Source organism: Mustela nivalis (assembly GCF_964662115.1).
Source record: "Mustela nivalis genome assembly, chromosome: X".
Lineage (NCBI taxonomy): Eukaryota > Metazoa > Chordata > Mammalia > Carnivora > Mustelidae > Mustela > Mustela nivalis.
Genome location: NC_139040.1, coordinates 62,971,614 through 62,997,552, shown reverse-complemented (window position 1 = coordinate 62,997,552; position 25,939 = coordinate 62,971,614). Strand labels below are relative to the sequence as shown.

General features: G+C 39.6%; 1 protein-coding gene across 5 annotated transcripts in view; it reads left to right on the top strand.

The window, feature by feature from the left end:
- The window catches only part of ATP7A (ATPase copper transporting alpha), a 194,579-nt gene that overhangs the window by 159,681 nt on the left and 8,959 nt on the right, over positions 1 to 25,939 (top strand). For all 5 annotated transcript variants that reach the window (XM_082716018.1, XM_082716017.1, XM_082716020.1 and 2 more), the window contains 6 exons: positions 2,833 to 3,027; positions 4,555 to 4,737; positions 6,840 to 7,056; positions 12,253 to 12,399; positions 15,222 to 15,364; positions 25,644 to 25,847. In XM_082716018.1, coding sequence (XP_082572144.1) covers positions 2,833 to 3,027; positions 4,555 to 4,737; positions 6,840 to 7,056; positions 12,253 to 12,399; positions 15,222 to 15,364; positions 25,644 to 25,847 — 1,089 coding nt within the window. The remainder of the gene's footprint in view (positions 1 to 2,832; positions 3,028 to 4,554; positions 4,738 to 6,839; positions 7,057 to 12,252; positions 12,400 to 15,221; positions 15,365 to 25,643; positions 25,848 to 25,939) is intronic.

Here is a 25,939-nt window from a genome sequence, read left to right as displayed (position 1 = left end):
TCACAACCTGAGCTGACATCAAGAGTCAGCCACCCAGCCAAGCCATACAGGTGTCCTGGGTAGTATAAACATTTTAATAATATTTGTTCTTCTAATCATGAGTATGGACTATTTTTCCCTTTCTTTGTGTTATCTTCAATTTCTTTCATTGGTGTTTTAAGTTTTCAGAGTACAGATCTTTTATCTCTTTGGTTAGATTTATTCCTAGGTATTTTATTGTTTTAGTGAAATTATGTGGGATTATTTTCTTAATTTCTCTTTCTGCTGCTTCATTATTGGTATATAGAAATGCAACAGATTTCTGTAGACTGATTATACTTTACTGAATTTGTTTATCATTCTAGCAGATTTTGGTGAGGTCTCTCAAAAGGTTTTCTATATATAGTATCCTGTCAAGTGCAGATAGTGAAAGTTTTACTTCTTCCTTATTAATTTGGATGCCTTTTATTTCTTTTTGTTTTCTGATTGCTGTGGCTAGGCCTTCTAGTAGTATGTTGAATAAAAATGGTCCCGGTGGACATTCTTGTCCTGTTCCTGACCTTAGGGAAGAGCGCTCCATTTTTCTCTATTAAGAATGATGTTAGCTGGGGTTTTTCATAAATGGCTTTCATTATGTTGAGGTGTATTCTCTCTAAACCTACTTTGCTGAGTGTTTTTTTTATCATGAATGGATGTTGCATTTTGTCAAATTTTTTTCTGCATCTATTGAAATGATGGTATGATTCTTATCCTCTCTCTTATTGATGTGGATTTTTATTTTGTTGTAAGCCATAGCTTTTAAAGATTTCAGAGAATGTTCATAGCTAACTTTGAATTGGTAACCTCAGCTCTGGGAGAGGACTTTTCCTGAATGATTATTATCTTGTTGATGTATGTTGTTGCTTTGGCATTATCATATTATTGTTCATCTGTTACTATGTCAGGTTACCCTTGTTACCATGTTTCCACTGTATTAGGTCAAGTGCCCTTAGGAGTCATACATTTGAGATAATGTGAGTAAATGTGCAGTGTAGCCCCCTGCAGAGAGTATGAATGTATATGTACTGTCACTTTGCTCTAGTTGGAAGTAGTTTATTTGTAGCTTGTTTCCTCTATGTTCCTACAGCCTCCTTTTGGATAGAATCTGTTAAACATCTCAGTGTGTATAAATACCACTGCCTTTGCTTTGCAGAATTTGTGTCTATGACTTTTTCCCAAACATTAGTGTTCCGTCTTGCTTCTTTTCCTTGTTGGAGATTTGAGGGAGAACTCCTTAAACCCTGAGATTGAGGGTGGAGGACTCTTTCTCATTCTATACCCAGACAATGGAAATAGTTAAGAAGAATGTGAAATCAGGACATGTGGCTTCTTGGGGGCATAGATGGGGAATTGTGGGGGAAAGGGAGACTTTCTTTTAAGGGGATAGAAACAGAGCACTGGATGTGGTGCATAAACAATGAATTTTGGAACACTGAAAAGAAATAAAATAAAATGAAAAAAAAAAAAGAAACAACAACAACAAAACAAATTGAAGACTCCTAACTCTGGAACATTTGTGAGAGTTAGATGAGATGGAGGGATTTACACTTGCCACAGGTCACAGACACCTCCATAAATCATCTAGTTTCCTGGTATTTTTTATGAATGGAAATTGGGCCCCATGACATTTACCGCCTTTTCCCCCTCTTCACATGTTGCTTGATCTCCCTTTCTGTCCTTAGTGCTCACACACTTAATGCCCTTTAGCCAAACCCTTGCCTATAACAGTATTTTAGTTACCAGCTATCACTGTTCTCTCTGGTTGTTGAGCCTTGAAATAAATACTGACAGAGCTATGAAATTGGGGAAATTGGGGAGGGACTTTGTTGGAACAGGTGACTTCTAATTGTATCTGTGCTTCTGGTTTCTTAAAAACAGCGGGTTGCAAATAATGCAGTGTGGACATCTTGCCATTTCTCAGTGACCAGATTGTGAATACTTCCAAGTGTATTTTTCTGTTATAATGTAACTGTGGGTCTTTGTTTTTGAGATAAAAAGTTCTGAGTGTAAAAAAAAAAACAGAACAGGTAGAATAATAAAAACTATGTATCTATTTCATTATATATGGTCATTAGTATAATATAAAATTTTAGAAAAATGATTCACCTTGGTTAATTACACATTGAACCAGAAGATTGCTGAGAAGTATTTTGGAATGTGTATCCCTTAGGGATTTTTCTCATGAGTTTAGGGGAGATTTCCCCTAATACTGTCAATTGTATTTACTCACACAAGCAAATATTCAGTGTCACTAAGAGCTGTGCACTACCTTATAGACTCAGTTCAACTGTTATGTTCAAAAGAATTTTCCTGAAATAAGATTAAGCTTCCTTTATATGCTGCGTGATTTTTCCCTTGTCTTTAAAATATAGCGTGAAAGGCAGATTTATGGTCTTGGTATACAGAGATTCAAAATTCATTTTCTTCAGGATCAGATTTGCTGACAATTAGGTCCCATGTGTGCAGCTATTTTTTGAAAGTCCTTAGGAAAAACACTTATTCTCCAATGTAGAGGTAAAAAGCTGCCTTTCATGTTCTTTAGATCAATTAACATAGTTTGTAACTCTGGAATCTGCAAAATTGAATTCCTGATTTTAGGACTATGGTTTATTTAGCAGTAATGTTACAATTTCTTATATTGATACAAGAAGAAAAAAAGTTTTCTTCCTAGTAACCAAAATGTGTATGTTGGTAGCTAAATAGGATTCAGTGTGACTTGAAAAAGTTGGTTTTATTTAAATAGAGTTAAGCTTTGTTCCTTTTGTTTTATACAGCCGTAGATCAATAACCAAAATTCATGCCTTTCTTCTAAAGGGATATAACAGAAGTATCTCCCGAACAGAAACGATAATACGCTTTGCTTTCCAAGCCTCTATCACAGTTCTGTGCATTGCATGCCCCTGTTCACTGGGACTAGCCACTCCAACTGCCGTGATGGTGGGTACAGGAGTAGGAGCTCAAAATGGCATACTAATCAAAGGTGGCGAGCCACTGGAGATGGCTCATAAGGTAAGATAGTCCCTGGAACAAAGAATTGTCCCATCTAACCTGGCAATAGCACCTGTATTGAGAGACAGAATCCAAAATTATTTCTACATGGTCCATAAACTGAACTTCTTCTGGGACTATCCTGAGGGTTGAGGTAGGAAAGGTGTTCTTTTGGTTCTGTTCTGGATTGGTCTTAAGTTACCTAAGATCTCTAAAATACTCCGGACCTACTTTCTTAGAGCAGACCCTGATGTGGAAAACTTGGAGTCTTATTCCAGCTTAGATTAGAAATGTTGTCGGGTCAGGAAGACAGAAGGGGTATTTGCCCAGGAAAAATGTGACTCCATGTTTGTGTTCTTCATTGTGAGACAGTGCTTATAGTAACATTGCAGTTCCTTTGCCTTTGCCATTAGCTGAACAGTTTGCAGCTATGACTCCAAAAATATAATCATCCCTCATCTCTCTCATATTAGGATTTCCAAAACAATTTCAATCAAGGCTATTTGACGTCACCTAAAACCATGTTCCTTCTGATATATTCTTATTATTGAGGATATAAACTATATACAGATGTATGTAGTAAACACAGAACATAGCTTAAAATGGATTTGGAACCTCATTTAACCAGTGAATACAAGCTGTTAGTGTTTATAGTCATTTTTTATTTACTTTGATAAATTTAAAACTTAAGAATTGAAAGAACAGCATAAAGAACTCATGTATATCCTTTACTGCAGATGTCGGGCTCCTTTCCTAACAACAAGGACATTCTTTTTCATAATCATAGTACAGAGATCAAAATCAAGTAACTGACATTGCTGTAATACTCTTACCTAACATTTAGTCTATATTCTAGTTTCCTCAGTTGTTTCCATAATACTCTTTATAGCTATTTTTTTCTCTTGTTCAAAATTATGCTTTGTATTTGGTTGCTATATCTCTTTTCATCTTGGTTCCTCAAGCTATTCATTTTTCAAGGTTTATATTCCAAGTTTACTGTGGGGTGACTGTGTTCTCTAATTCCAGGTTCTTCCTGTTTCCTGTCTGGGCTCAATTTCCCTTATGAGTTCACAGAGCTGTCTCTTCTCAGACCATGCTTCTCATTTAGACCCAATAAAGTCCAAGCAAACCAGCAGGTCTTTTCTGGTGCTCACTTCAACTTAATTACTTACCCTTCTCTTATAATAATATGCCTACTACCTAGATTTCCACTACAGTTCTGGAATTCATTAGTATTGAAAGCCTTTCTCTTTCCCTGAGGCACTGAGTCATCTCTTAAGTACTTACTAACAGTCAACTATTAACAATTAGTTCTAATTGTTTAACATATATTTACAGTATGGTTGAACATTTGCAAGGGAGGGCTATTAGATGTCACTAGAGTATTTTTTCCCTTATTCTCCTTTACTTTTGTTCACTCAAAGACAGTTTAATTTATCAAGAAACAAAATATTCATCTGTTGAAGTAAACCTTTTTCTTATTTTTAGAAAGGTAGTATTAAGGATTACGAAGTCATATAGGTGCAGTGTATTTTAATTTTCTTACAGGTGAAGGTAGTGGTGTTTGATAAGACTGGAACGATTACCCATGGAACCCCAGTAGTAAATCAAGTAAAGGTTTTAGTGGAAAGTAACAAAATATCACGCAGTAAGATCCTGGCCATCGTGGGAACTGCTGAAAGTAACAGTGAACATCCTCTTGGAACAGCCATAACCAAATACTGCAAGCAGGTATTGTTTTTCCTTTGTTTATTAATGGAGTTATCTTCTACAGGAATTACACAGACCAAATCCAAACTGGTGTTTGACTATGATTTACATATATAATTGGTAGGAGGCTAAAGAGTCTTGTTTTTTCTCATTTTATTTTATAATATGTGTTAGTTTCTTCATACAGAAGAGTATAAATATGAAAACAGAAATTAACTATAATTTTATCACACAGATAACCTCTGTTGACTAAAAAATTAAAATGTAGTTCATATTTATCATAGGAAAATTCAGATAGTTCAGAGAGTTACATAATGAAAAAGAAAACCTCATTCCCTGCCCCCTTTCATAATCCCTCTCTCCAGAGTTTAACAAATGTTAATCTGTTAACAGTCTTTTAAAATATAATGGTCTTCCCTTATCTGCAGGGTATATGGTCCAAGACCCGAGTGGACGCTTGAAACTGCAGAGCACTGAATCCTATATATACATGTTTTCTTCTATACGTACATACCTATGATAAAGTTTAATTTATAAATTAGTCACAGTAAGAGATTAACAATAACTTATAATAAAATAGAATAATTATAACAACATACTGTAATAAAAGTTATGTGAATGTGGTCTCTCTCTCTCTCTCTCAAAATTACTTGCTGTTCTGTACTCACCCTTCTTGTGATGATGTGAGATGGTAAAATGCCTGTGTGATGAGATGAAATGAGATGAATGATTTAGGCATTGTGACTTGGCACTAGGCTACAATTGACCTTCTGACGCTATGTCAGAAAGAGTATTGGCTACTTTCAGACCAGAGTTGACCACGAGTAACCAAAACCAAGGAAATGTGAAACCGTGGATGGGGGAGGGAAGACTACTGTAGCAGCTTTAGTGAGATATAAATTGCATACTCCAAAGTTCATTATAGATTGTACAATTCAATAATTTTTAGTATAGTCCCCAAAGTTTGCATTTGTTAACCATTTTAAATGCATATCTGAACATATATGCATTTATTTCTTTTTAGACTTTATGTAGAAAGATCACAGAGTGACCAATCTTTGATACCTTGTTTTTTTTTTAATTGAGTGATTTTCCCCATATTAGGACATATAGAGCTGCTGCATTATGTTAATGGCTATATTATGTTCTGTATGATTTTTTTTGTTTCTTACAGTGTACAGTTAATGTTCTTGTCAGCTTTTGCAAGTTTACCTTTATGTTAAATGCCTATCAGTGCAATTGCTAGATCAAAGGATATATGCAGTTAAATTTTGATGAATTTTACCAATGCCCACATAGCAAATATTACCAATATCCACATAAAGGGTTGTACCAGTTTATACTTTCACCAAACGTTATTTGTGCTTATTTCCCCACATTCTTACTTTATTTTTTCCAGTTTAATAAATAAAAAATATTTACTCATTGATGGTTTGCTTTACATTTCCATAATTATAAATCAGGTTGAACATCTTTTCATTGGCTGTTTGAATTGCTTATTGTATAACTTTTCTGCTTGTATCCTTTGCCTGTTTTTTTTAATGGGATTGTTTACCTTTATTTCATTGATTTGTGTAAGTTCTTTGTAAATTATCTAATTTTACAGTTTTGATGTGGTAATTCCTATCATTGGTGTTCTTTCCTTTTTACCAATTTACTATTACTGACCTGGCTTCTTTACACCCAAACCAAACAACAGAGAGGATGAAGATATAAAGAGTCAGGAAAACAATGATGGCCACCAAAATTCTTTGGCTTACTAAGGACACAGAATCATACTAGAGAGGCACTCTGGTAACTAAAGGCCCTTACCCTTTGCACTGTACTGAATAGAAAATCCGACTTGACAATAGAATTAAATATTTATCTTGTAATTCTCTACTGGAAAGGGCAGAGAATATTGGTAAACTTTCCGTGTTTTCTTTCTCTAAACGTGGTATGAATTTTAGAAAGTGGGATTAAAGTAAACAATTCTGATGTTTTGTTCTAAACATTTAGAAATAACTGGGCATGTAACATGTGTCTAAACATTTAGAATTAACCAGCAGTATGCTCTGATCGTGCTATTGATAACCTTGGATTATTAGAACAGCAGAAGAAACCCTTCTGTTTCTGTTTGTTAGGAGCTGGACACTGAGACCTTGGGTACCTGCGTAGATTTCCAGGTTGTGCCAGGCTGTGGTATTAGCTGTAAAGTCATCAATATTGAAGGCTTGCTACATAAGAATAACTGGAAGATAGAGGAAAATAATATTAAAAATGCATCCCTGGTTCAAATTGGTGCAAGTAATGAACAGTCATCAACTTCATCTTCCATGATTATTGATGCCCAGCTCTCAAGTAAGCTAATTTTCTTCATGGTACCAATTACAGGACAAATATTAACAGATGTCTAACTTTATAATCCTGAACTGTTAGATCAGAAGTAAAAATTGACATCATGGTTTCATTCTGTCAAATAATTTTACCATAGGCCTTCTGGTCACTTCACTTGAGTTACTCAAAAACATTTCCCAATTGTGCCCCTGTGATTCTACCATAGGGTGATGAATTCTGGTCTTAGCTTATCTTCCATATTAGTTCATCTATCTTTCTTTTATTTCTTACCACAGCTACTCTAAACCTTTTATATCTTTTACAGGCTACTGTGGCCTTCTCCCTAGTTCCCTAAGCAAATTATCAGGTTTATTTTTCACATAGAAAATTAAGGTTCTCAGACATTTGTTCTTTCTGCTTTTTGCCCAGAATGATTCCTTTTTCAGGGGAAAAGATGTCCCACATCTTGCATAATGAATCCTCTCATCTTTGTTCTAGATCCCACCCTCTCTTGATTCTTCAGGGACCTTACTCTGTTACATCCCCTCACTTCTTTATTTTCCAGCTGTGTATACTGGCTCTATCTCCTAAACATATAAACATTTCTTCCATCAATATCACTGTAATCCCTTCTAGATTGTATCCTGTCTCCTTTTTTCCTTTATATCTAACCTTCTAGAAAGAGTAGTCTCGGTTTGCTGAATTCACTTATTCACTGTGCAGCCTTGCTTCTGCCCCGTCCATACTACTGAAACTATTTTTTCTAAGCACATTGATGACCTTATTCAGTACTCATTCCAGTGGTTTCTTCTCAGTCTGCCTCTGGCATTTGAGATTTGAGAATATTGACCATTTTGTCTTTCCTAAAGCTCTTTCTTCTCTTAACTTCATGACCATTCATTCTCTAGGTTATCCTCTCACCTACCTGGCTGTTGCTTCCGGTCCTTCTCTGATTCCTCTTTTCTCCTGCTCTCAGATATTGGGTATCCCCAGGGTTTTGTTTTTTGTCTTTTTCTTCTTTTGTATACTCTGTACAACCTCATTCATATCTATTGCCTGTTCTGCCTTCCGTAGACTTCTACTACCACTCTAAAATCCACATCTCTAACCAAAGCCTGTTTTCTGAGTTTCCGGTTGGTCTATCCATCTGCCCCAAAACATAATATACCCACCTAAGTGTTCTAGCACCTCCCTACCCATTTGCGCTTGAGAGTAATTTTGCTAACCTACAAATATGATTGTATATAACTGTCTGACTAGTACCTTTTATTATAGTGGTTTATAACTTATTTTTGAATCATGAACCTTTGGAGGAATGTGATAAAAGTTATGCCTACCCCTCAGAAAATTTTTGTTTTGGAGGTTTGCTTGTACCCTAAACCATATCGGTGTGATTCTGTTAGGGATCCTGGCTTTGCTCACTGTCTCTTGTGGGATGAAGACCAGTCTCTCTGGACTTTGTTCCAGGTCCGTTCCCCATGATATGTCTTCTGCCTGCCTATACCACCCATTTTATATTTTTCCACTGACCCCATGTACTCTGTGTTTCATTCATACAGAACTACCTACGGTTCCTTTTTACATTGTGTCATTTCATGCTTATTAGATCATTTCATTTACTGTTTTATCTGGGTAATGTTGTTTCAGTGGCATCTACCTCATGGACTTATTTTCATCTTCAAAACTCAGCTCACATCTCTCTTCAGCAAAGCCTTTGCTGACTGACATGTATAGGCAGATATATTTGCTCTTTTTTAAAAATCATAACTATACTTCATCTTTGTTTTTTGTGCTAGGTACAGTACATGATAATATTTTATTTAGCTGTCTGATTCTACCAAACTACAATTTATTATTTGCAAACTTCTAGTATCAGGCATACTGACACATAGTAATTTTGTTCATTTGACACCTTTTATTAAGCTCTTTCAAGACACTAAAGAATCAGCAGTAAGCAGAAAAGACAAAGTCACTATGTATTGGAGCTTCTATTTGTGGTGGGAGAACACAAAACAGTGAGCAAATAGATAAGAAAATATAAGATGTCCAATGGAGATAGTGCTGTAGGGTAGAGGGGTATAGGGATTATCCTATTTTATATAGGGTAATCAGGGTAGGCCTCATTGAGAAGTTGGTGCTGGAGCAAAAACCTGAGAAGGGGGAGGGATAAAGCTATGTGAATATCTGTGACAAGAGCATTCCAGGTAGGAGGGATGTTAAGTGCCCAAGCCTAGTTTGAGAAACAGCAAGGAGAACAGTGTGCCTAGACAGAGTAAATGAGTGGCAAAGGGGTAAGAGACGAGGTTAGAGAGTAGTATAGGACTAGATTAAGGTCATTAAAGAATTTTGGCTTTTACTCTTGAGATGGGAAGCCATCGAAGAGTTTTATGTATAGTAGTGACAGAATCCAACCTATAAGTATTACCCTGGCTGCTCTGATAAAAATGCACTGTTGAAGGAATGGGGAGGACAGGACAGAAGCAGGGAGATGAATTAGTAGGTTGTTGCCATAATCCAGGTGAAAGATAAGAGTGGTTTGGACCAATGTGGTAACAGTGGAGGTCATAAGAAGTGGTCAAAATCTGAATGTGTTTTGAAGGGAGATCTGGCTGACAAATTTTCTCACAGATTGGGTATGGGATATGAGAGAAACAGGAGTCAAGAATTATGCCAAGGTTTGTGGCCTAAATGTTTATTTTAGAAGGCTGAAGTTACCATTTAAATAGAATGGGGAAGACCATTGGAAGAGCAATATTGAAGAGAACTCCCCAGGAGATCAGTTTTTTACATGTAAATTTTGAGTGCCTACTAGATATTCAAGTAGAGTTGCCATGTAAATGGACATTACAAGTAGGCAGTTAGCTGCACAAGTCTGGAGTTCAAGGAAGCAGAGTAGGTTGGAGACATAGATTTGGGAGTCAACCACCTATAGATCTGTGCCTTCCAATATGATAGCCATTCAGTACATGTGACTATTGAAACTTAAATTACTTAAATTTAATTTAAAATTCAGGACTGCCTGGCTAGCTCAGTCAGAAAAGCATGCGACTCTTTTTTTTTTTAAGGTTTTATTTATTTATTTGACAGACAGAGATCACAAGTAGGCAGAGAGGCAGGCAGAGAGAGATGAGGAAGCAGGCTCCCTGCTGAGCAGAGAGCCTGATGCAGGGTTCCATCCCAGGACCCTGGAATCATGACCTGAGCCAAAGGCAGAGGCTTTAACCCACTGAGCCGCCCAGGCACCCCAAGCATGCGACTCTTGATCTTGGGGTCATGAGTTTGAGCCCCATGGTGGATGTACAGATTACTTAAAATAAATACATAAATAAACTTTAAAAAATAAATTTAATTTAAAATTCAGCCCTTCAGCCATACTAGCCACCTTTCACTGCTCAATAGCCACATATTGTTAATGGCTACTGTATTAAACAGCAGATACAGAACATTTCCAAATTCTGTTGGACAAAGCTGGTATAGATTGTTTTTAAAGCTGTGAGACTGATAAGATCACCAAGGAGTGAGACTAGATTGGGGGAGGTGGGGAGAAAGGCTTTAAGGATTGAGCCCAGCAATACAGTAGGTTAAAAGATAAGGGAGATCAGCAAAGAAGACTGAGAAGTGATGAGTGAGGAGGTAACTCAAGAATGTCCTAGAAGCCAAGGACGGAAATTATTTCAGGAAGGAGGGAGTGATCAACTGTGTTAAATGCTGCTGATAGGGCAAGTAAGATAAGGAACAAGAATTAGCCATTAGGGGCGCCCGGGTGGCTCAGTTGGTTGGACGACTGCCTTCAGCTCGGGTCATGATCCCAGAGTTCCGGAATTGAGTCCCGCATCGGGCTCCCAGCTCCACGGGAAGTCTGCTTCTCCCTCTGACTTTATCCTTGCTCATGCTCTCTCTCACTGTCTCTCTCTCTCAAATAAATAAATAAAATCTTAAAAAAAAAAGAATTAGCCTTTAGGTTTATGAAAATAAGGGTCACTGGTATACTTCGTGAACAATTCTTTGGAGTAGTAGACACAAAAGCTTTCTTGGAGTGGGTTCACAAGAGAATGGGAAGATATGACTTGGAAATAATCAAGTGAGGCAACACTTCCAAGAAGTTTTACTGTGTACAGAAGCAGAAATTTGGGGCAGTAGTAAAGAGGTAAGTGAACTTAAGAGGGGTGTTTTGTTTTATTATGTTTTGCTTTGTTTTTAAAGATAAGACTATGTGCAACAGAGATAGAAAATGTGGTTATGCAGGAGGAAGAGGAGAGATTTTTTAAAAGAGATTTTATTTATTAAGTTGTCAGAATGAGCACAGGCAGACAGAGTGGCAGGCAGAGGCAGATGGAGAAGCAGGCTCCCACTGAGCAAGGAGCCTGATGTGGGGCTCTATCCCAGGACGCTGGGATTATGACCTGAGCTGAAGGCAGCCGCTTAACCAACTGAGCCACCCAGGCATCCCAGAGGAGACAATTGTAGGAGAGATGTTCTAGAATAAGCAAAGGAAGAGGGTTTACTGCTTAAGTGGAGAGGTTGGCCTTAAATAGGAGCAGGGGCAGTTTATAATAACAGGCAAGAAACTAGATTGGTGGGTACATAGGCACAGGTAGTTGGTTAGATGTGGCAGTGAGAGCTTGCAGAAGTTCTCTTCTGATTGCTTTTAATTCTTTCTGAAGTAGGAAGCAGATTCATCATCTGGCCATAGGTGAGGATGGGAGAAGAGAAGGTATAAAATAGCCCTCTAGAATGAATGGAAAACGAATGGACTAGGGAAGTATAGAATTGCCAGAAAACACCAAGGACCTGCATAAAGTTAGTGGTCACATGTTTAAAATGAGACATCTCTACAGTTGTATGTTTTTATCCAACCATATTAAGCTGCTGATGCACGATAAATATTTCAAATTTAATTCAGTTGTGTGGAAGATCAAAGAGAAAGCTTCACCAAGAAAGTATCATTTGAGTTGATTCTTGAAAAATATGATGGAGTTTGATAATTGGCGAGTAGGGGTAAGGACATTCCAGGTGGAGACAGCAACATGTGCAAAGGCCCAAAGGCATAGAAGAGCAGAGTATTTTCCTTGAAAATTTGGAAACCACTGTTGTAGGCTGTGGTCTACCAAAAAATACAACATAGTGACTATGTAAGGTTAGACAGGAAGAACGTACCTCGCAGCGTTGTTATAAATATTAAACAATCTCATTAAATGTTCTTTCTGTACTTTATTTCAGGTGCTCTTAATGCCCAGCAGTACAAAGTTCTCATTGGTAACCGGGAGTGGATGATTAGAAATGGTCTTGTTATTAATAATGATGTAGATGATTACATGACTGAGCATGAAAGAAAAGGTCGGACTGCCGTATTGGTGGCAGTTGATGGTAAGATTTTTCCTAATTCCCTATGACTCAATGTTGCAATCTCAGTTATTATTTTATGTATATATATATATATATATATTTAAAGATTTTATTTATTTATTTGACAGAGAGAAATTACAAGTAGATGGAGAGGCAGGCAGAGAGAGAAAGGGAAGCAGGCTCCCTGCCGAGCAGAGAGCCCGATGCGGGACTCGATCCCAGGACCCTGAGATCATGACCTGAGCCGAAGGCAGCGGCTTAACCCACTGAGCCACCCAGGCGCCCTATGTATATATTTTTAAGATTTTTTAATTTATTTGATACAGAGAGAGAGACAGTGAGAGAGGGAATACAAGCAGGGGGAGTGGGAGAGGGAAAAGCAGGCTTCCCACTGAGCAGGAAGCCTGATGTTCGGTTCCATTCCAGGATCCTGAGATCATGTTCTGAGCTGAAGGCAGACACTTAACTACCGAGACACCCAGGTGCCCCTATTTTATGTATATTTTTGAAAGACTTCTGAACTTGAGGGCTTTTGAAAAGAAGCCTGAATGCAAAAAGAAAATGTTAATAATACATAATTGTTACTGATTAATTTAGAATTCTCTTGCATTTGCCTGGCTTTGTTATTTTCCTCCATAGCCTATGTTTTTTAAAATTTTTTTAAAAATTTATTTTCAGCGTAACAGTATTCACTGTTTTTGCACCACACCCAGTGCTTCATGTAATCCGTACCTTCTCTAATACTCACCACCTGGTTCACCCAACCTCCCACCCCACGCTGCTTCAAACCCCTCAGATTGTTTTTCAGAGTCCATAGTCTCTCATGGTTCACCTCCCCTTCCAATTTCCCTCAGCTCCCTTCTCCTCTCTAACTCCCCTTGTCCTCCATGCTATTTGTTATGCTCCACAAATAAGTGAAACCATATGATAATTGACTCTCTCTGCTTGACTTATTTCACTCAGCATAATCTCTTCCAGTCCTGTTCATGTTGCTACAAAAGTTGGGTATTCGTCCTTTCTGATGGAGGCATAATACTCCATAGTGTATATGGACCACATCTTCCTTATCCATTTGTCCGTTGAAGGGCATCATGGTTCTTTCCACAGTTTGGCGACCGTGGCCATTGCTGCTAGAAACATTGGGGTACAGATGGCCCTTCTTTTCACAATATCTGTATCTTTGGGGTAAATACCCAGTAGTGCAATGGTGGGGTCATAGGGAAGCTCTATTTTTAATTTCTTAAGGAATCTCCACACTGTTCTCCAAAGTGGCTGCACCAACTTGCATTCCCACCAACAGTGGAAGAGGGTTCCCCTTTCTCCACATCCCCTCCAACACATGTTGTTCCCTGTCTTGCTAATTTTGGCCATTTTTAACTGGTGTAAGGTGTTTTTTTTTTTTTAAAGCTAATCAGTAGTTGCATGTAACACCCAGTGCTCATCACCACATGTGCTGTCCTGAATACCTATCACCCAGTGTTATAAGCAGCTAATGAATCGTTGAACACTACATCAAAAACTAATGATGTGCTGTATGCTGGCTAATTGAAGATAACAGTAAAAAATAAATAAAAATAAATAAAGGTTTTGTTTTTAGTGATTACACCCCCCAAAATAAAAAAAGCAAATCAAGGATTTTTTTAAAACCTAAAAATAACAAAACATTAAAGGAATAGGCAAAATAATATCTATAATCTCATCATCCTAACTCAGTGTCAGTTTTAATTGCATGTATTCCGTTTCTGTTTTTATGTGTGTATGTATAGTTATATATATAAATATATATTTAATATAAAACTAAATATATAATATATTTATATATTAAATATTTATAACATAATATATTAAATTATTAAATATTTATATGTAATATATTAAATATATATTTAATTTTATATAAAATATATACAAACATTTATATATGTGTAAATGTTATATACAATATATGTACAGGATTATAGTATTAGTATAATATTGTTTTTAAGTGGTTGTATTTTGCATATAAGTTTTACCTCAATAGTTTGAGTAAAAATTTAAAATCCCTGTATACCTAATATATTTTGCTTTATTCATTATTTGCTATATTCATAGTATTTTCTAATTTTATTTTACTTCTGTTTGATTTATTATATACTTTAACTAACTTAATAATTCCCTCATTGGAAATTTAAGCTATTCCTAATATTTCATCATTATAAATAATGCTATGATAAATATCTATGAGGTTTTAGGTGCTTTCTTTTGTTAAATTTTTTCTTGGGTAAATTTCTAGCTGTGAGATTAATTAGTCAACATTTATAATCCTTGCTAAGTATGAAGGCAGTATCTTAACTATGATGTTTTTAGGCCCAGGAAGAAGCAAAAAATACCATTTACTTTTGTTTTTTAAAATAAAATAACTACTTGCAGTGATTTTTCCTCCCAGTATAAAATGCTGGTTTTGTCTCAATCCACCCTGTTCACCTTAAAAAGAAAAAAAAGTATTAGTTTTCAGTTTCATTTGCCTTTAGATGAACTAAAGTGTTTGGGAGGATTAACCAGTACTTCTCAAAGGAAAAGAAGAGTCTTTAAGTCTGCAATAAAGAGCTCTCTTTTCATTTTCCAATTATTGCTTTTATTAGTAAACCCCTTCCTCACTCTGAAATTTTCATAATGAAATGTGGAGGTTTGTTGCAGATTTTGTAGAGTACAGCCTGTGTGGCCCTGGAGACATTTTGAGTTAAGCTTAAGCCCCGAAAACTTTGATTAACAAGTTTAATTTCTTTCTCAAGTTTTAAGTTAGAATATTATTCCTGCTTTCACCATATTCCAAACTCTCTCCTTTTCTGGTGCTCCTATAATAGATGAGCTGTGCGGCTTGATAGCTATTGCTGATACAGTGAAGCCGGAAGCAGAATTGGCTGTCCGTATTTTGCAGTATATGGGCTTAGAAGTAGTTCTGATGACTGGAGACAACAGTAAAACAGCTCGATCTATTGCTTCTCAGGTAATTGGTTTACTTAGTTTTTGGGGTGGGGGGAAGGTCTGTGGTAACTTCTGATTTTTTAAAAAATATTTTATTTATTTTTTTGAGAGAGAATGAGAATGAGAGAGCAAGAGAGCATGAGAGGAGAGGGGTCAGCAGGAGAAGCGGACTCCCTGCTGAGCAGGGAGCCCAATGTAGGACTTGATCCTGGGACTCCAGGATTGTACCAAGCCGAAGGCACTCATTTAACCAACTGAGCCACCCAGGTGCCCATTTTTAATTTTTTTTTCTTTTAAGATTTTATTTATTTATTTGAGAGAGGGAGAAAGAATGAGAGAGACTTCTAATTCCTCATGTACATTTTGTTTCTTGCTTTCAAGTGCTAAAGATTCATATTACCTATTATGTTCCTTATCACTGAATATCGATACCTGGTTCTTTCAAGAACAGTTGGCATGCTGTTAGAAGGCGTTTGGGCTTTGTGTTACTGTTACAACCAAAAAACCATTTATTTACTTCATGAAATGCTTCTGTGACACTATATACCAGTCTTTGTTGATACTTCCTTTGAAATGTTGCTCAGATTCTTTGCCAGTGCTGCCAGCCTAAGTCGGGCACACAGGCACCCAATCTCTCCTACTTAAATTACAGCAAAAGCTCCAGGCACTTCCCTCCCTAGTCCATCCTGAACATCACTGGTGGAACTATCACCTAATGCACCACTTTGACACATTTTTCTGCTCCCCACCCCCGTGATTGCCTTACCTACAAAGCTTTTCTCATATTAGTCTTTTCTACTTCAGAATGCCTCCTCCCTCTTCTATTAAATAACATGAGTGATATATGAGTAAATTCTTATATAAAAATGCAGAAGGATATAAAGTAAAATGTCGCTCTCGCCAGCAAGAACGACCAGGAGACCTCAGCAAAGCAAGCTTTATTTTCTGCATAGCTGTTGGGATCTCTCTCTCCCCCGCCCGTGCATGTCTATATATACCAACCACTCGCAGCCACATAGATACAAAATCCTAAGTTCCGCCTACTGGCTCGCATCCAGCCGCCATCTTAATGGTGTGTTTACTTTCGGGCACCGAAAAAGTCGTGCGGCGCCCGGGGCCCCGCCGCGGGCCCAGCCGGAGCAGCTCTGCACCGTCGCCAACCCGGCGGCAGCGACGGCTTGAGGCAGCGGCGGCCGAGGCAACGAGTGGGCACGGCGGAGCCCAGAAGCATCACTGCGCATGCACTACAAGCCGCTCGGGCACCGACATCTCCCCCTTTTCTTTTATATTAGGCACGCAAGGCAGGAGATCGTGCCTGTCTTAGGTTGTCAGCTGCCATGAACATGCTTACCCGTCATTGGATAATTCCCCCTGGTTGGAGAACTCCTGGCTTAGGTTGCTATGTGCATGCAGCCAATCTTACCCGTCATCGACTACCGATCTGGCGCTGCCAGCCAGATTTGGGGAAATGTACCAGCTTCCAGTGCCATGCAAGCTTATACTAGCGCCAACTGTTGCCTACATTGTTGTTTACGTAATGATGCAAAACGGTGGAACATAAGGATTTACAACAGATACCCAATTTCCTAATGGAGCTATGTCAATCTCATCTGCTTAACTGTTTCGACAGATTAGCAGCAATAGAAAGGTCATTATAGGCCACGGAGGTTATGTCCAGAAAGTGATTGGATGCATCCGGTCGTCAATAGTTTCTGGAGAATGTCCACTTGTTACAGATGTGGTGAGAGCTACAGCCGCTGCAGTTGCTGCAGCTGCGGAGGCTGCTACAGCCGCAATAATGGCTGCAGTGATCCCAAAGTCTCTTTTATGTCTTGAGAGCAATACAGGCGAATTGTTAGGATTTACAGAAATGGGCATGGGAATGAAAGTAGGTATACAGGAGGGAGGATGGCGGACTCATTCGTTAGTGGCATGGGGAACGGCCAGGCTTTCACTATTGCCCATTGGTGCATCTGTTGAAGGGATGCTGGTGTCACCAGGATCGCTATCAGGCCGAGCATCAGGACGGGGCGGGCCATGTTGATCGATTCTTCTAATCAGTCGCTCCGGGACCCAGATAGGCACTTGGGCATCCTGTGGAAAAAGACAAACAGAACCTCGGTGCCATCTTAGGACCGGGTCAGGGCCTCTCCATTGGCCCGTGAGTATATCCTTCCACTTTGCCTGGGCTAGAGTGCATTCGGTAACCACCGCATGCCTGTCCGCTGCAGATGTACCATTATGGTCCAAGGACAAAAAATTTAAAATGTAAAGGGTGAGAGATGTAAGATCACGGGGTGACTTGTAGTCATCCCCTATTCCCCCTTTTCTTATTTTTTGTAAGCATCGTTTGAAGGTGCCATTGGCGCGTTCAATTATTCCTTGACCTTGTGGATTGTAAGGTATACCTGTAGTATGGACTATACCAAATTGACTTAGGAATTGATGGATAGATTTTGATGTATATGCAGGTCCATTATCTGTCTTTATTTGTTTTGGGATACCCCAATCTGCGAAGCATCGTAGGCAGTGTGTGATGACTTTATTGAATTCTCCCCCGTGAGGGGAATAGCCATTATGATACCCGAATAAGTGTCCACTGATATATGTATGTACTTTTGTTGCCCAAATTCAGGTACATGTGTGACATCCATTTGCCATAGGTGATTAGCTTGAAGGCCTTTGGGATTCACCCCTAAGGAAGGCTGAGGGAGTAATGTGGCACAATTCCCACAGGTCCTTACTATATCTCTTGCCTGTTCTTTGGTGATAAGGAATCTATATCTTAAGGTATTAGAATTCACATGCCATTTGCTATGGAACAGCTTCGCCTGTTCTAAGGTAGGGCAAATAAGTTGGAAACGACTATTGTGGTCTGCTAGAGCATTGCCCTCGGATAATGGTCCTGGTAGGCTCATATGGGCTCTGATGTGATCTATAAAAAATGGTGCAGTGCGCAGTTGCACAACCTCTTGTAGTTGCCTTAAGATCCATGGAATAGGTGAATCACTTAAGGAGAGGATGGCTGTTTCAATATTTTTTTTAAAGATTTTATTTATTTATTTGACAGATCACAAGTAGGCAGAGAGGCAGGCAGAGAGAGAGAGAGGAGGAAACAGGCTCCGTGCTGAGCAGAGAGCCCGAAGCAGGAGTCAATCCCAGGACCCTGAGATCATGACCTGAGCCGAAGGCAGTGGCTTAACCCACTTAGCCACCCAGGCGCCCCTGTTTCAATATTTTTTGTCGCATTTACCACGTATTGACTATCAGAAATAATATTTAGGGGAGTGTCTGAAAATCTCTGGAGCACTAGGAGCACTACTAGTAGCTCTACTTGTTGAGCCGACCTGGCAGGAACTATGACTGGGTTCACGATTCCTGTGCCCTCTTTACTTCCATCTGTAAAGACAGTAGAGGCTTCTTTTAGTGGTGTCGATCTACTAATTTTTGGTAGTATGAATTCAATACCCTTTGTGAATTCTATAAGTGGGTGTGAAGGATAATGATTATCAAATTCTATTGAGTAAGAGGTGGTCAGTATCGCCCAATCATCTAGGGTAGCACATGGTAGGCGAATCTGTTCCTTAGTATACGGCACGATGCAATTGTCAGGTATGATTCCAAGAGTAGAAATACAAGCAGTGATCAATTTGTTAGCTAGCATGGCTACTGCAACTGGATATGTTGTGATTATCCGAGGAAGAGTGTTTGGGAGGTACAGCCATTGTAAGGGCCCACCTTGCCATAGCACTCCAGTAGGTAAAGAAGGGGATGGAATCACTATGGCTTGGACAATCTGGTTAGGATCACATCTATCTGCTGAAGTCAAGGCAAGCGTGTCCTCCACAATTTTCAAAGCCTGTTTCACCTCCAGAGTAAGGCTCCTAGGAGAGTCTAGACGGGCATCACCCTTCAGAATATCAAACAATGGTTGTAATTCTCCTGTAGTTATTTTCAGGTAGGGTCGGATCCAATTTATGTCCCCCAATAACTTTTGGAAATCATTGAGTGTTTGTAATTTGTCAGTTCTAATGGAGGCTTTTGAAGATTTTACCATGGTATCTAACACTGGGTATGCAAGAGGGGAGAGTTTAGTAAAGTCCATAATGTCCCTCCATTCTGCATTTCTACATTCTGGACAACTGCATGCCCCTCGGGAGCATGAAGTGTTATATGGTGGCAGCCATTCTGCAGGTGGCGCTATAGGCCTACATTCAGGGGTAGGAATTCTTGACCTTCTGACAGAGGGTGCTAGGGAGTCATATTTTTTCCCGGCTTCTTTGTGTGTCTTTCCCTTTAAAGGTTCGTTAGGGACTTCCTCTTTTAATTTTAAGTGTGTCATGGCTTCCCCAAGTTCATCTTCAGAGGAGCTCTCCTCTGAATTTTCTCCCCCTCTGCTAGATCCTGCCTTAGAGGCTTCTCTGACCTGCTCCTCGATAACATTTTTAACCATTTTATGGTTAGAGTCTAGCGGAGTGCCGTTAGCCTTAAGCACCTCCGTCAGTAATCCTCCCATCTTAGTAAACTTTGATCCCATTATTTCTTGTCCTATGCCTAGGAACCCTTTTACTTCTCATCCTATACTTAGGAACTTTCTCACTTCTCGTCCTATACTTAGGAACTTTCTTATCTGAAATTTTGTGCACACTTACCGGATCGTTGGGTTCACTGAGAACTCCTCGGTGTAGGTTTCAGGTTTCCCGAGTTTCGGCACCACTTGTCACTCTCGCCAGCAAGAACGACCAGGAGACCTCAGCGAAGCAAGCTTTATTTCTGCATAGCTGTTGGGATCTCTCTCTCCCCCGCCCGTGCATGTCTATATATACCAAGGTTGCACAACCAATCACTCGCAGCCACATAGATACAAAATCCTAAGTTCCGCCTACTGGCTCACATCCAGCCGCCATCTTAATGGCGTGTTTACTTTCGGGCACCGAAAAAGTCGTGCGGCGCCCGGGGCCCCCCTGCGGGCCCAGCCGGAGCAGCTCCGCACCGTCGCCACCCGGCGGCAGCAACGGCTTGAGGCAGCGGTGGCTGAGGCAACGAGCGGGCACGGCGGAGCCCAGAAGCATCACTGCGCATGAGCTACCGACAGCAAAAAGTTGAAGACACCTTTTCCCCAAGCTCCCTGTCTAATCCTATCCCCAATTTTTCATAGGCATGTGTGTTCATATACAAATGTAGAGTTCTGGTATTTTTCAACATAAATTACATCACTTTTCTAAAGATTGCTCATTCTGTAGTTTGCTTTTTATTTTTTATTTATTTTGTTTTATAAAGATTTTATTTATTTGAGAAAGAGAGCACAAGCAAGGGGGAGGGCACAGGCAGAGGGAGCAGCAGACTCCCTGCTAAGCAGGGGCCCCAATACAGGACTCAATCCCAGGACCCCTAGGATCATGACCTGCGCCAAAGGCAGATGCTTAACTGACTGAGCCACCTAGGAGCCCCAGCAATTTGCTCTTTATACATAATAACTATATGCCTTTGTCCATATCTGAACATACAAAATGATGTTAGCCTTTGAACATTACTACATGGAATTCTATGGTATGTATGTATCATAATTTACTTAAACATTCTTCTAAAGATGGATATTTAGGTGGTTTTGAAGATTTTGTTACAAACAGGCAGTGATGTAAATCTTTGGACATACAAATCTTTTTGGGGGGGGGCTGGTTTTCAAAGACCTTTCATTTTTTATTATTTTTTTTTAAATTTTATTTTAGTTCCAGTATAGTTCACATACAGTGTTATATTAGACTCAGGTCTACAACATAGTGATTCAGCAGTTTTATACATTACTCAGCACTCATCATGATAAGTGTACTCTTAATCCCCTTCACATATTTTATTCATCCTCCCACCTAACTCTCCACTAGTAACCATCAGTTTCTTAGCTATAGTTCAAGAGTCTGGTTTTTGGCTCGTCTCTCTGTCTTCTTTTGTTTGTTTGTTTTGTTTCTTAAATTCCGCATATGAATGAAATCTTATGGTATTTGTCTTACTCTGACTTATTTCCCTTAGCATTATACCCTCTGTATCCGTCCGTGTTGTTTTAAATGGCAAGATTTCATTCTTTTTATGGCTGAGTAATATTCCATTGTATATATATACTACATTATACACACACACACACATTATCCATTCATCTATCCATGGACACTTGTACTGCTTCCATATCTTGGCTATTGTAAATAACATTACAGTAAACACAGCAGTGCATATATATTTTTTTGAATTAGTGTTTTCATACTGTGTGTGTGAATACCTAGTAATGGAATTACTGGATCATATGGTAACTCTATTCCTAACTTTTTGAAGAACCTCCATACTGTTTTCCAGAGTGGCTGCACCAGTTTGCATTCCCACAGACAGTGTAATAGTGTTCCCCTTTTTCCATGTCCTTGCTAGCACCTGTTTCTTGAATTTTTTTTAAAAGATTTATTTATTTACTTATTTGACAGAGAGATCACAAGTAGACAGAGAGGCAGGCAGAGAGAGAGAGAGAGAAGCAGGCTCCCTGCTGAGCAGAGAGCCCGACATGGGACTCGATCCCAGGACCCCGAGATCATGACCTGAGCTGAAGGCAGTGGCTTAACCCACTGAGCCACCCAGGCGCCCCTGTTTCTTGAATTTTTGATTTTAGCCATTCTGACAGGTATGAGGTGATATGTCATTATGGTTTTGATTTGCATTTCCCTCATGATGAGTAATGTTGAACATCTTTTCACGTGTCTGGTGGCCAATCTGTATATCTTCTTTGGAGAAATGTCTCTTCATGTCTTCTGCCCATTTTTTAATTGGATTATTTGTTTTCTGGGTGTTAAATTTGATAAGTTCTTTATATATTTTGGATACCAACCCTTTATCAGCTGTGTTATAGGCAAATACCTTCTCCCATTCTGTAAGTTGTTTTTTAGTTATGTTGATTGTTTCCTTTGCTGTGCAGAAGCTTTTTTATTTTGATGTTATCCCAATAGTTTATTTTTGCTTTTGTTTCCCTTGCCTCAGCAGACCTATCTAGAGAGATGTTGCTACGCCCAAAGTTAGAAAAATTACTTGCCTGTGTTCTCTGCTGGGAGTTTTATGGTTTCCTGTCTCACATTTAGTTCTTTAATCCATTTTGAGTTTATTTTATTTTGGTGTAAGAAAGTGGTCCAGTTTCATTCTTTTATACATAACTGTTCAGTTTTTCTAACACCATTTGTTGAAGAGACTTTTTCTGTGGCATAGTCTCACCTTTTTTTTTCAAAGACTAATTGGCCATATAATCCTGGGGGGTGTTTTTGGACTCCATTCTGTTCCATTGATCTGTGTTTCTATTTTTGTGCCAGTACCATACTTTTGATTACCACAGCTTGGTAGTGTAGCTTGAAATCTGGGATTGTGATACCTCCAGTTTTTTTTTCTTTTTCAACATTGCTTTGGCTATTCAGTGTGTTTTGTGGTTCCATACAAATGTTAAGATTATTTGTTCCAGTTCTGTGAAAAATGCTGTTGGTATGTTGACAGTGACTGCATTAAATCTGTATATTGCTTTGGGTTGTATGAACATTTTAACACCTGTTCTTCCAATCCATGAGCATGGGGTATCTTCCCATTTGTTTGTGTAATCTTCGATGGCTTTAATTGGTATTTTATAGTTTTCAGAGTACTAATCTTTCACCTCTGTGGTTAAACTTATTCCTACGTATTTCATTATTTCTGGTATAATTGTAAATGCTATTGTTTTCTTAATTTCTCTTTCTGCTACTTCATAATTAGTATTTAGAAATGCAGTGAATTTCCGTATATTGATTTTGTATCCTATGACTACTGAATTCCCTTATCAGTTCTAGTAGTTTCTCGGTGAAGTCCTTAGGCCTTTGTATGTATAGTGTGTCATCTACAGGTAATCAAAGTTTTATTTCTTCCTCACCAATTTGGATGCCTTTTCTTTCTTTTTTTAAGGATTTTTTAATTTATTGGGTGTAAGTAAGGGGCAGAGGCAGAGGGAGAGGGAGAAGCAGACTCCCCGCTAAGCAAGGAGCACAGTGCAGGGCTCTATACCAGGACCCTGGGATCATGACCTGAGCTGAGGGTAGATGCTTAACCGACTGAGCCACCCATGTGCCCCAGATGCCTTTTATTTCTTCTTGTTATCTGATCATTGTGGTTCTGATATTCAGTACTATGTTAACTAAAAGTGGTGAGTGGACATCCTTGTTCTGTTCCCTGACCTTAGGGGAAAAGATCGCCATTTTTCACCATTGAGGATGATGTTTGCTGTGGGTCCTCTAGTCTCCTCTTTATTCTCTCTAGCATATTTTTAATTTCAGCTGTTGAGTTCTTCAGCTCCATTTGCTTCTTTTTTGTGTTTTCTATCTCTTTGTTGATGGTCACCCTGAAGTCTCCACTGTTTTCTTAAGTCCAATGAGTATCCTTATGACCATCACTTTGGGTTATGTATCAGGTATATTACTTATTTTCATTTCTTCTAGCTCTCTTGCTGTGATTTTGCCCTGTTCTTTCATTTGGGCAATAGTCCTCTGTCTCCTCATTCCAACTTTCTTGTTTGAGTCTATGTGTTAGAAAAGTCACCTACATCTCCTGCACTTGAAACTGATGTCCTTATGAAGAAAAGGTCATTTAGTACCCTGCAGTGTGGTATCCCCTTCCTCCCCCTGTTCTCTAGATTCTGGCACTTCATGAGTGTCTCCTATCTGTATTGCATGCACCAGACTATTTTGGATGAGCCACTTTTGCCTTTTGTCCAGTTGTCTACAATGTCTCTTTTTGCTTTTTGGCAGCAAGATTTAGTCCCCATGGCATTAGTGGGCCAGTCTGGGGCTGCCTTGACGTGAGTTGAGTCAGACCAGTTTTTTGCCAGAGATGTGCTAGCACCAACCTATAAGGTTCTCCCCTGAGAAGCTTGCTTTGGTAGGTAGAGCCTGCCACCAGACCCCATATCTACCTCCAGCACACTGCTGGGCCCCTAGTTAGTCTTGGGTGTGTGATTGTCTTTCCCTCTGCCTGGGGCCAGAGCTACGTTGTTAAGGTTCTGACCCCTTTCAGGGCTGCTTGTGCACTGCCAGGCTGTGGCACTGCTCTGGAAGGGCTCCGGCCAAGGGCATGCTAGAGGGGGCAGGTCTATGGGAGAGAATGTGGGCAGGGTGTGGGGTTCCAGCAGGGTCTGGGCTAGCCTGCTGTGGGAAGGCACCTGCAACCACTGGGGAAAACTGCTGTTGGAGGGGGTGGATCTGCAGGATTGTCTGGCAGCAGGGCACACTGTTGGTAATCTATGTAGAGAGAGTTGGCTCTGGGCTAGTTACCATAGGTGTTGGGGTATCTTGGCTGGGGGCAGGGGAGGTAAATGCTGCCTACCAGGTCTTTTGTTCTTGAAGCAGTCTCTCAAAGATCCCTGCCCCTACTGCACACACTCTGAGATTAGTAAAAAAAATCTCTGTCCTGTATACCCCAGGCATTTTTCAAACTGCCGTTTCTATGTGGTTGAAGCTGTTTGTTGTGCTGTCTGCATGGGGAGACTGTGGGGGGCGGGGGTGCTCAGTTTCTTATTGCCATCTGGCTCTCCCAGAGCTGAACTAGCTGATTTTTGAAGTGCCAGGTGTTAAGCCCCACTGATTATAAGAACTTGCAAAGCCAGGCCCCTCTGGTTCTCAAAGCCAGCCTCTGCGGGGACTTGCCTTCCCTCTGCAGGCCCCTGTGCCTGGGGCACCCACTGTAGGGGTCTATTCCTCTCCCCTCCCAGGCCCACTACACTCTTCCTTCTCACAGACTGTCCCATGAGTGCACCCGGCTCCAGATCTTATCTCCCCCTCCACACCTTCCTCAACATGGCCTCTTCTCTATACCTAACTGTGGAGAGTCTGTTCCACCAGTCCTTAGACCATTCTCTGAGCCATTCATACTGATGTGGGTGCATCCAGTTGTGTCTATGGGACAAGGTGAGCCCAGGATCCCCCCACTTTGCCATCTTCCCTGGAAGTCAAACATATGTCTCTTTATATTTGTATAAATATGTCCAGAATATGGCTGGAAGTGGAACTGTGCAATCAAATGATGTGTGCACTTTGATAGATCCTACAAAATGTTTTCCAAAAGGACAATAACAGTTTACACAACCACCAAGAATATATAAGAGAGCTCATATCTCCATATCCTTCCTATCACTGGATATTATCAATTTTTGAAATTTTGGACCTCTGGTCAGTGGAAAATGATGGTCATCATTGCTGTGTTATATTTAAGGGACCAGTAATGTTTCTTGAAATGAATTGAGTTTATTTTTCTCCCTGTAGGTTGGCATTACAAAGGTGTTCGCTGAAGTTCTCCCTTCTCATAAGGTTGCTAAGGTGAAGCAACTTCAGGAGGAGGGGAAACGGGTTGCAATGGTAGGAGATGGAATCAATGACTCTCCAGCTCTGGCAATGGCTAATGTTGGGATTGCCATTGGCACAGGTACAGATGTAGCCATTGAAGCAGCTGATGTGGTTTTGATAAGGGTAAGTCCTGTGACCTGAACCTTGAGGTCTGTGATATTGGTCCACATGGTCAGGGATAGTGTTGTAAAGTATTTCGAGTAGGACATTCTTTT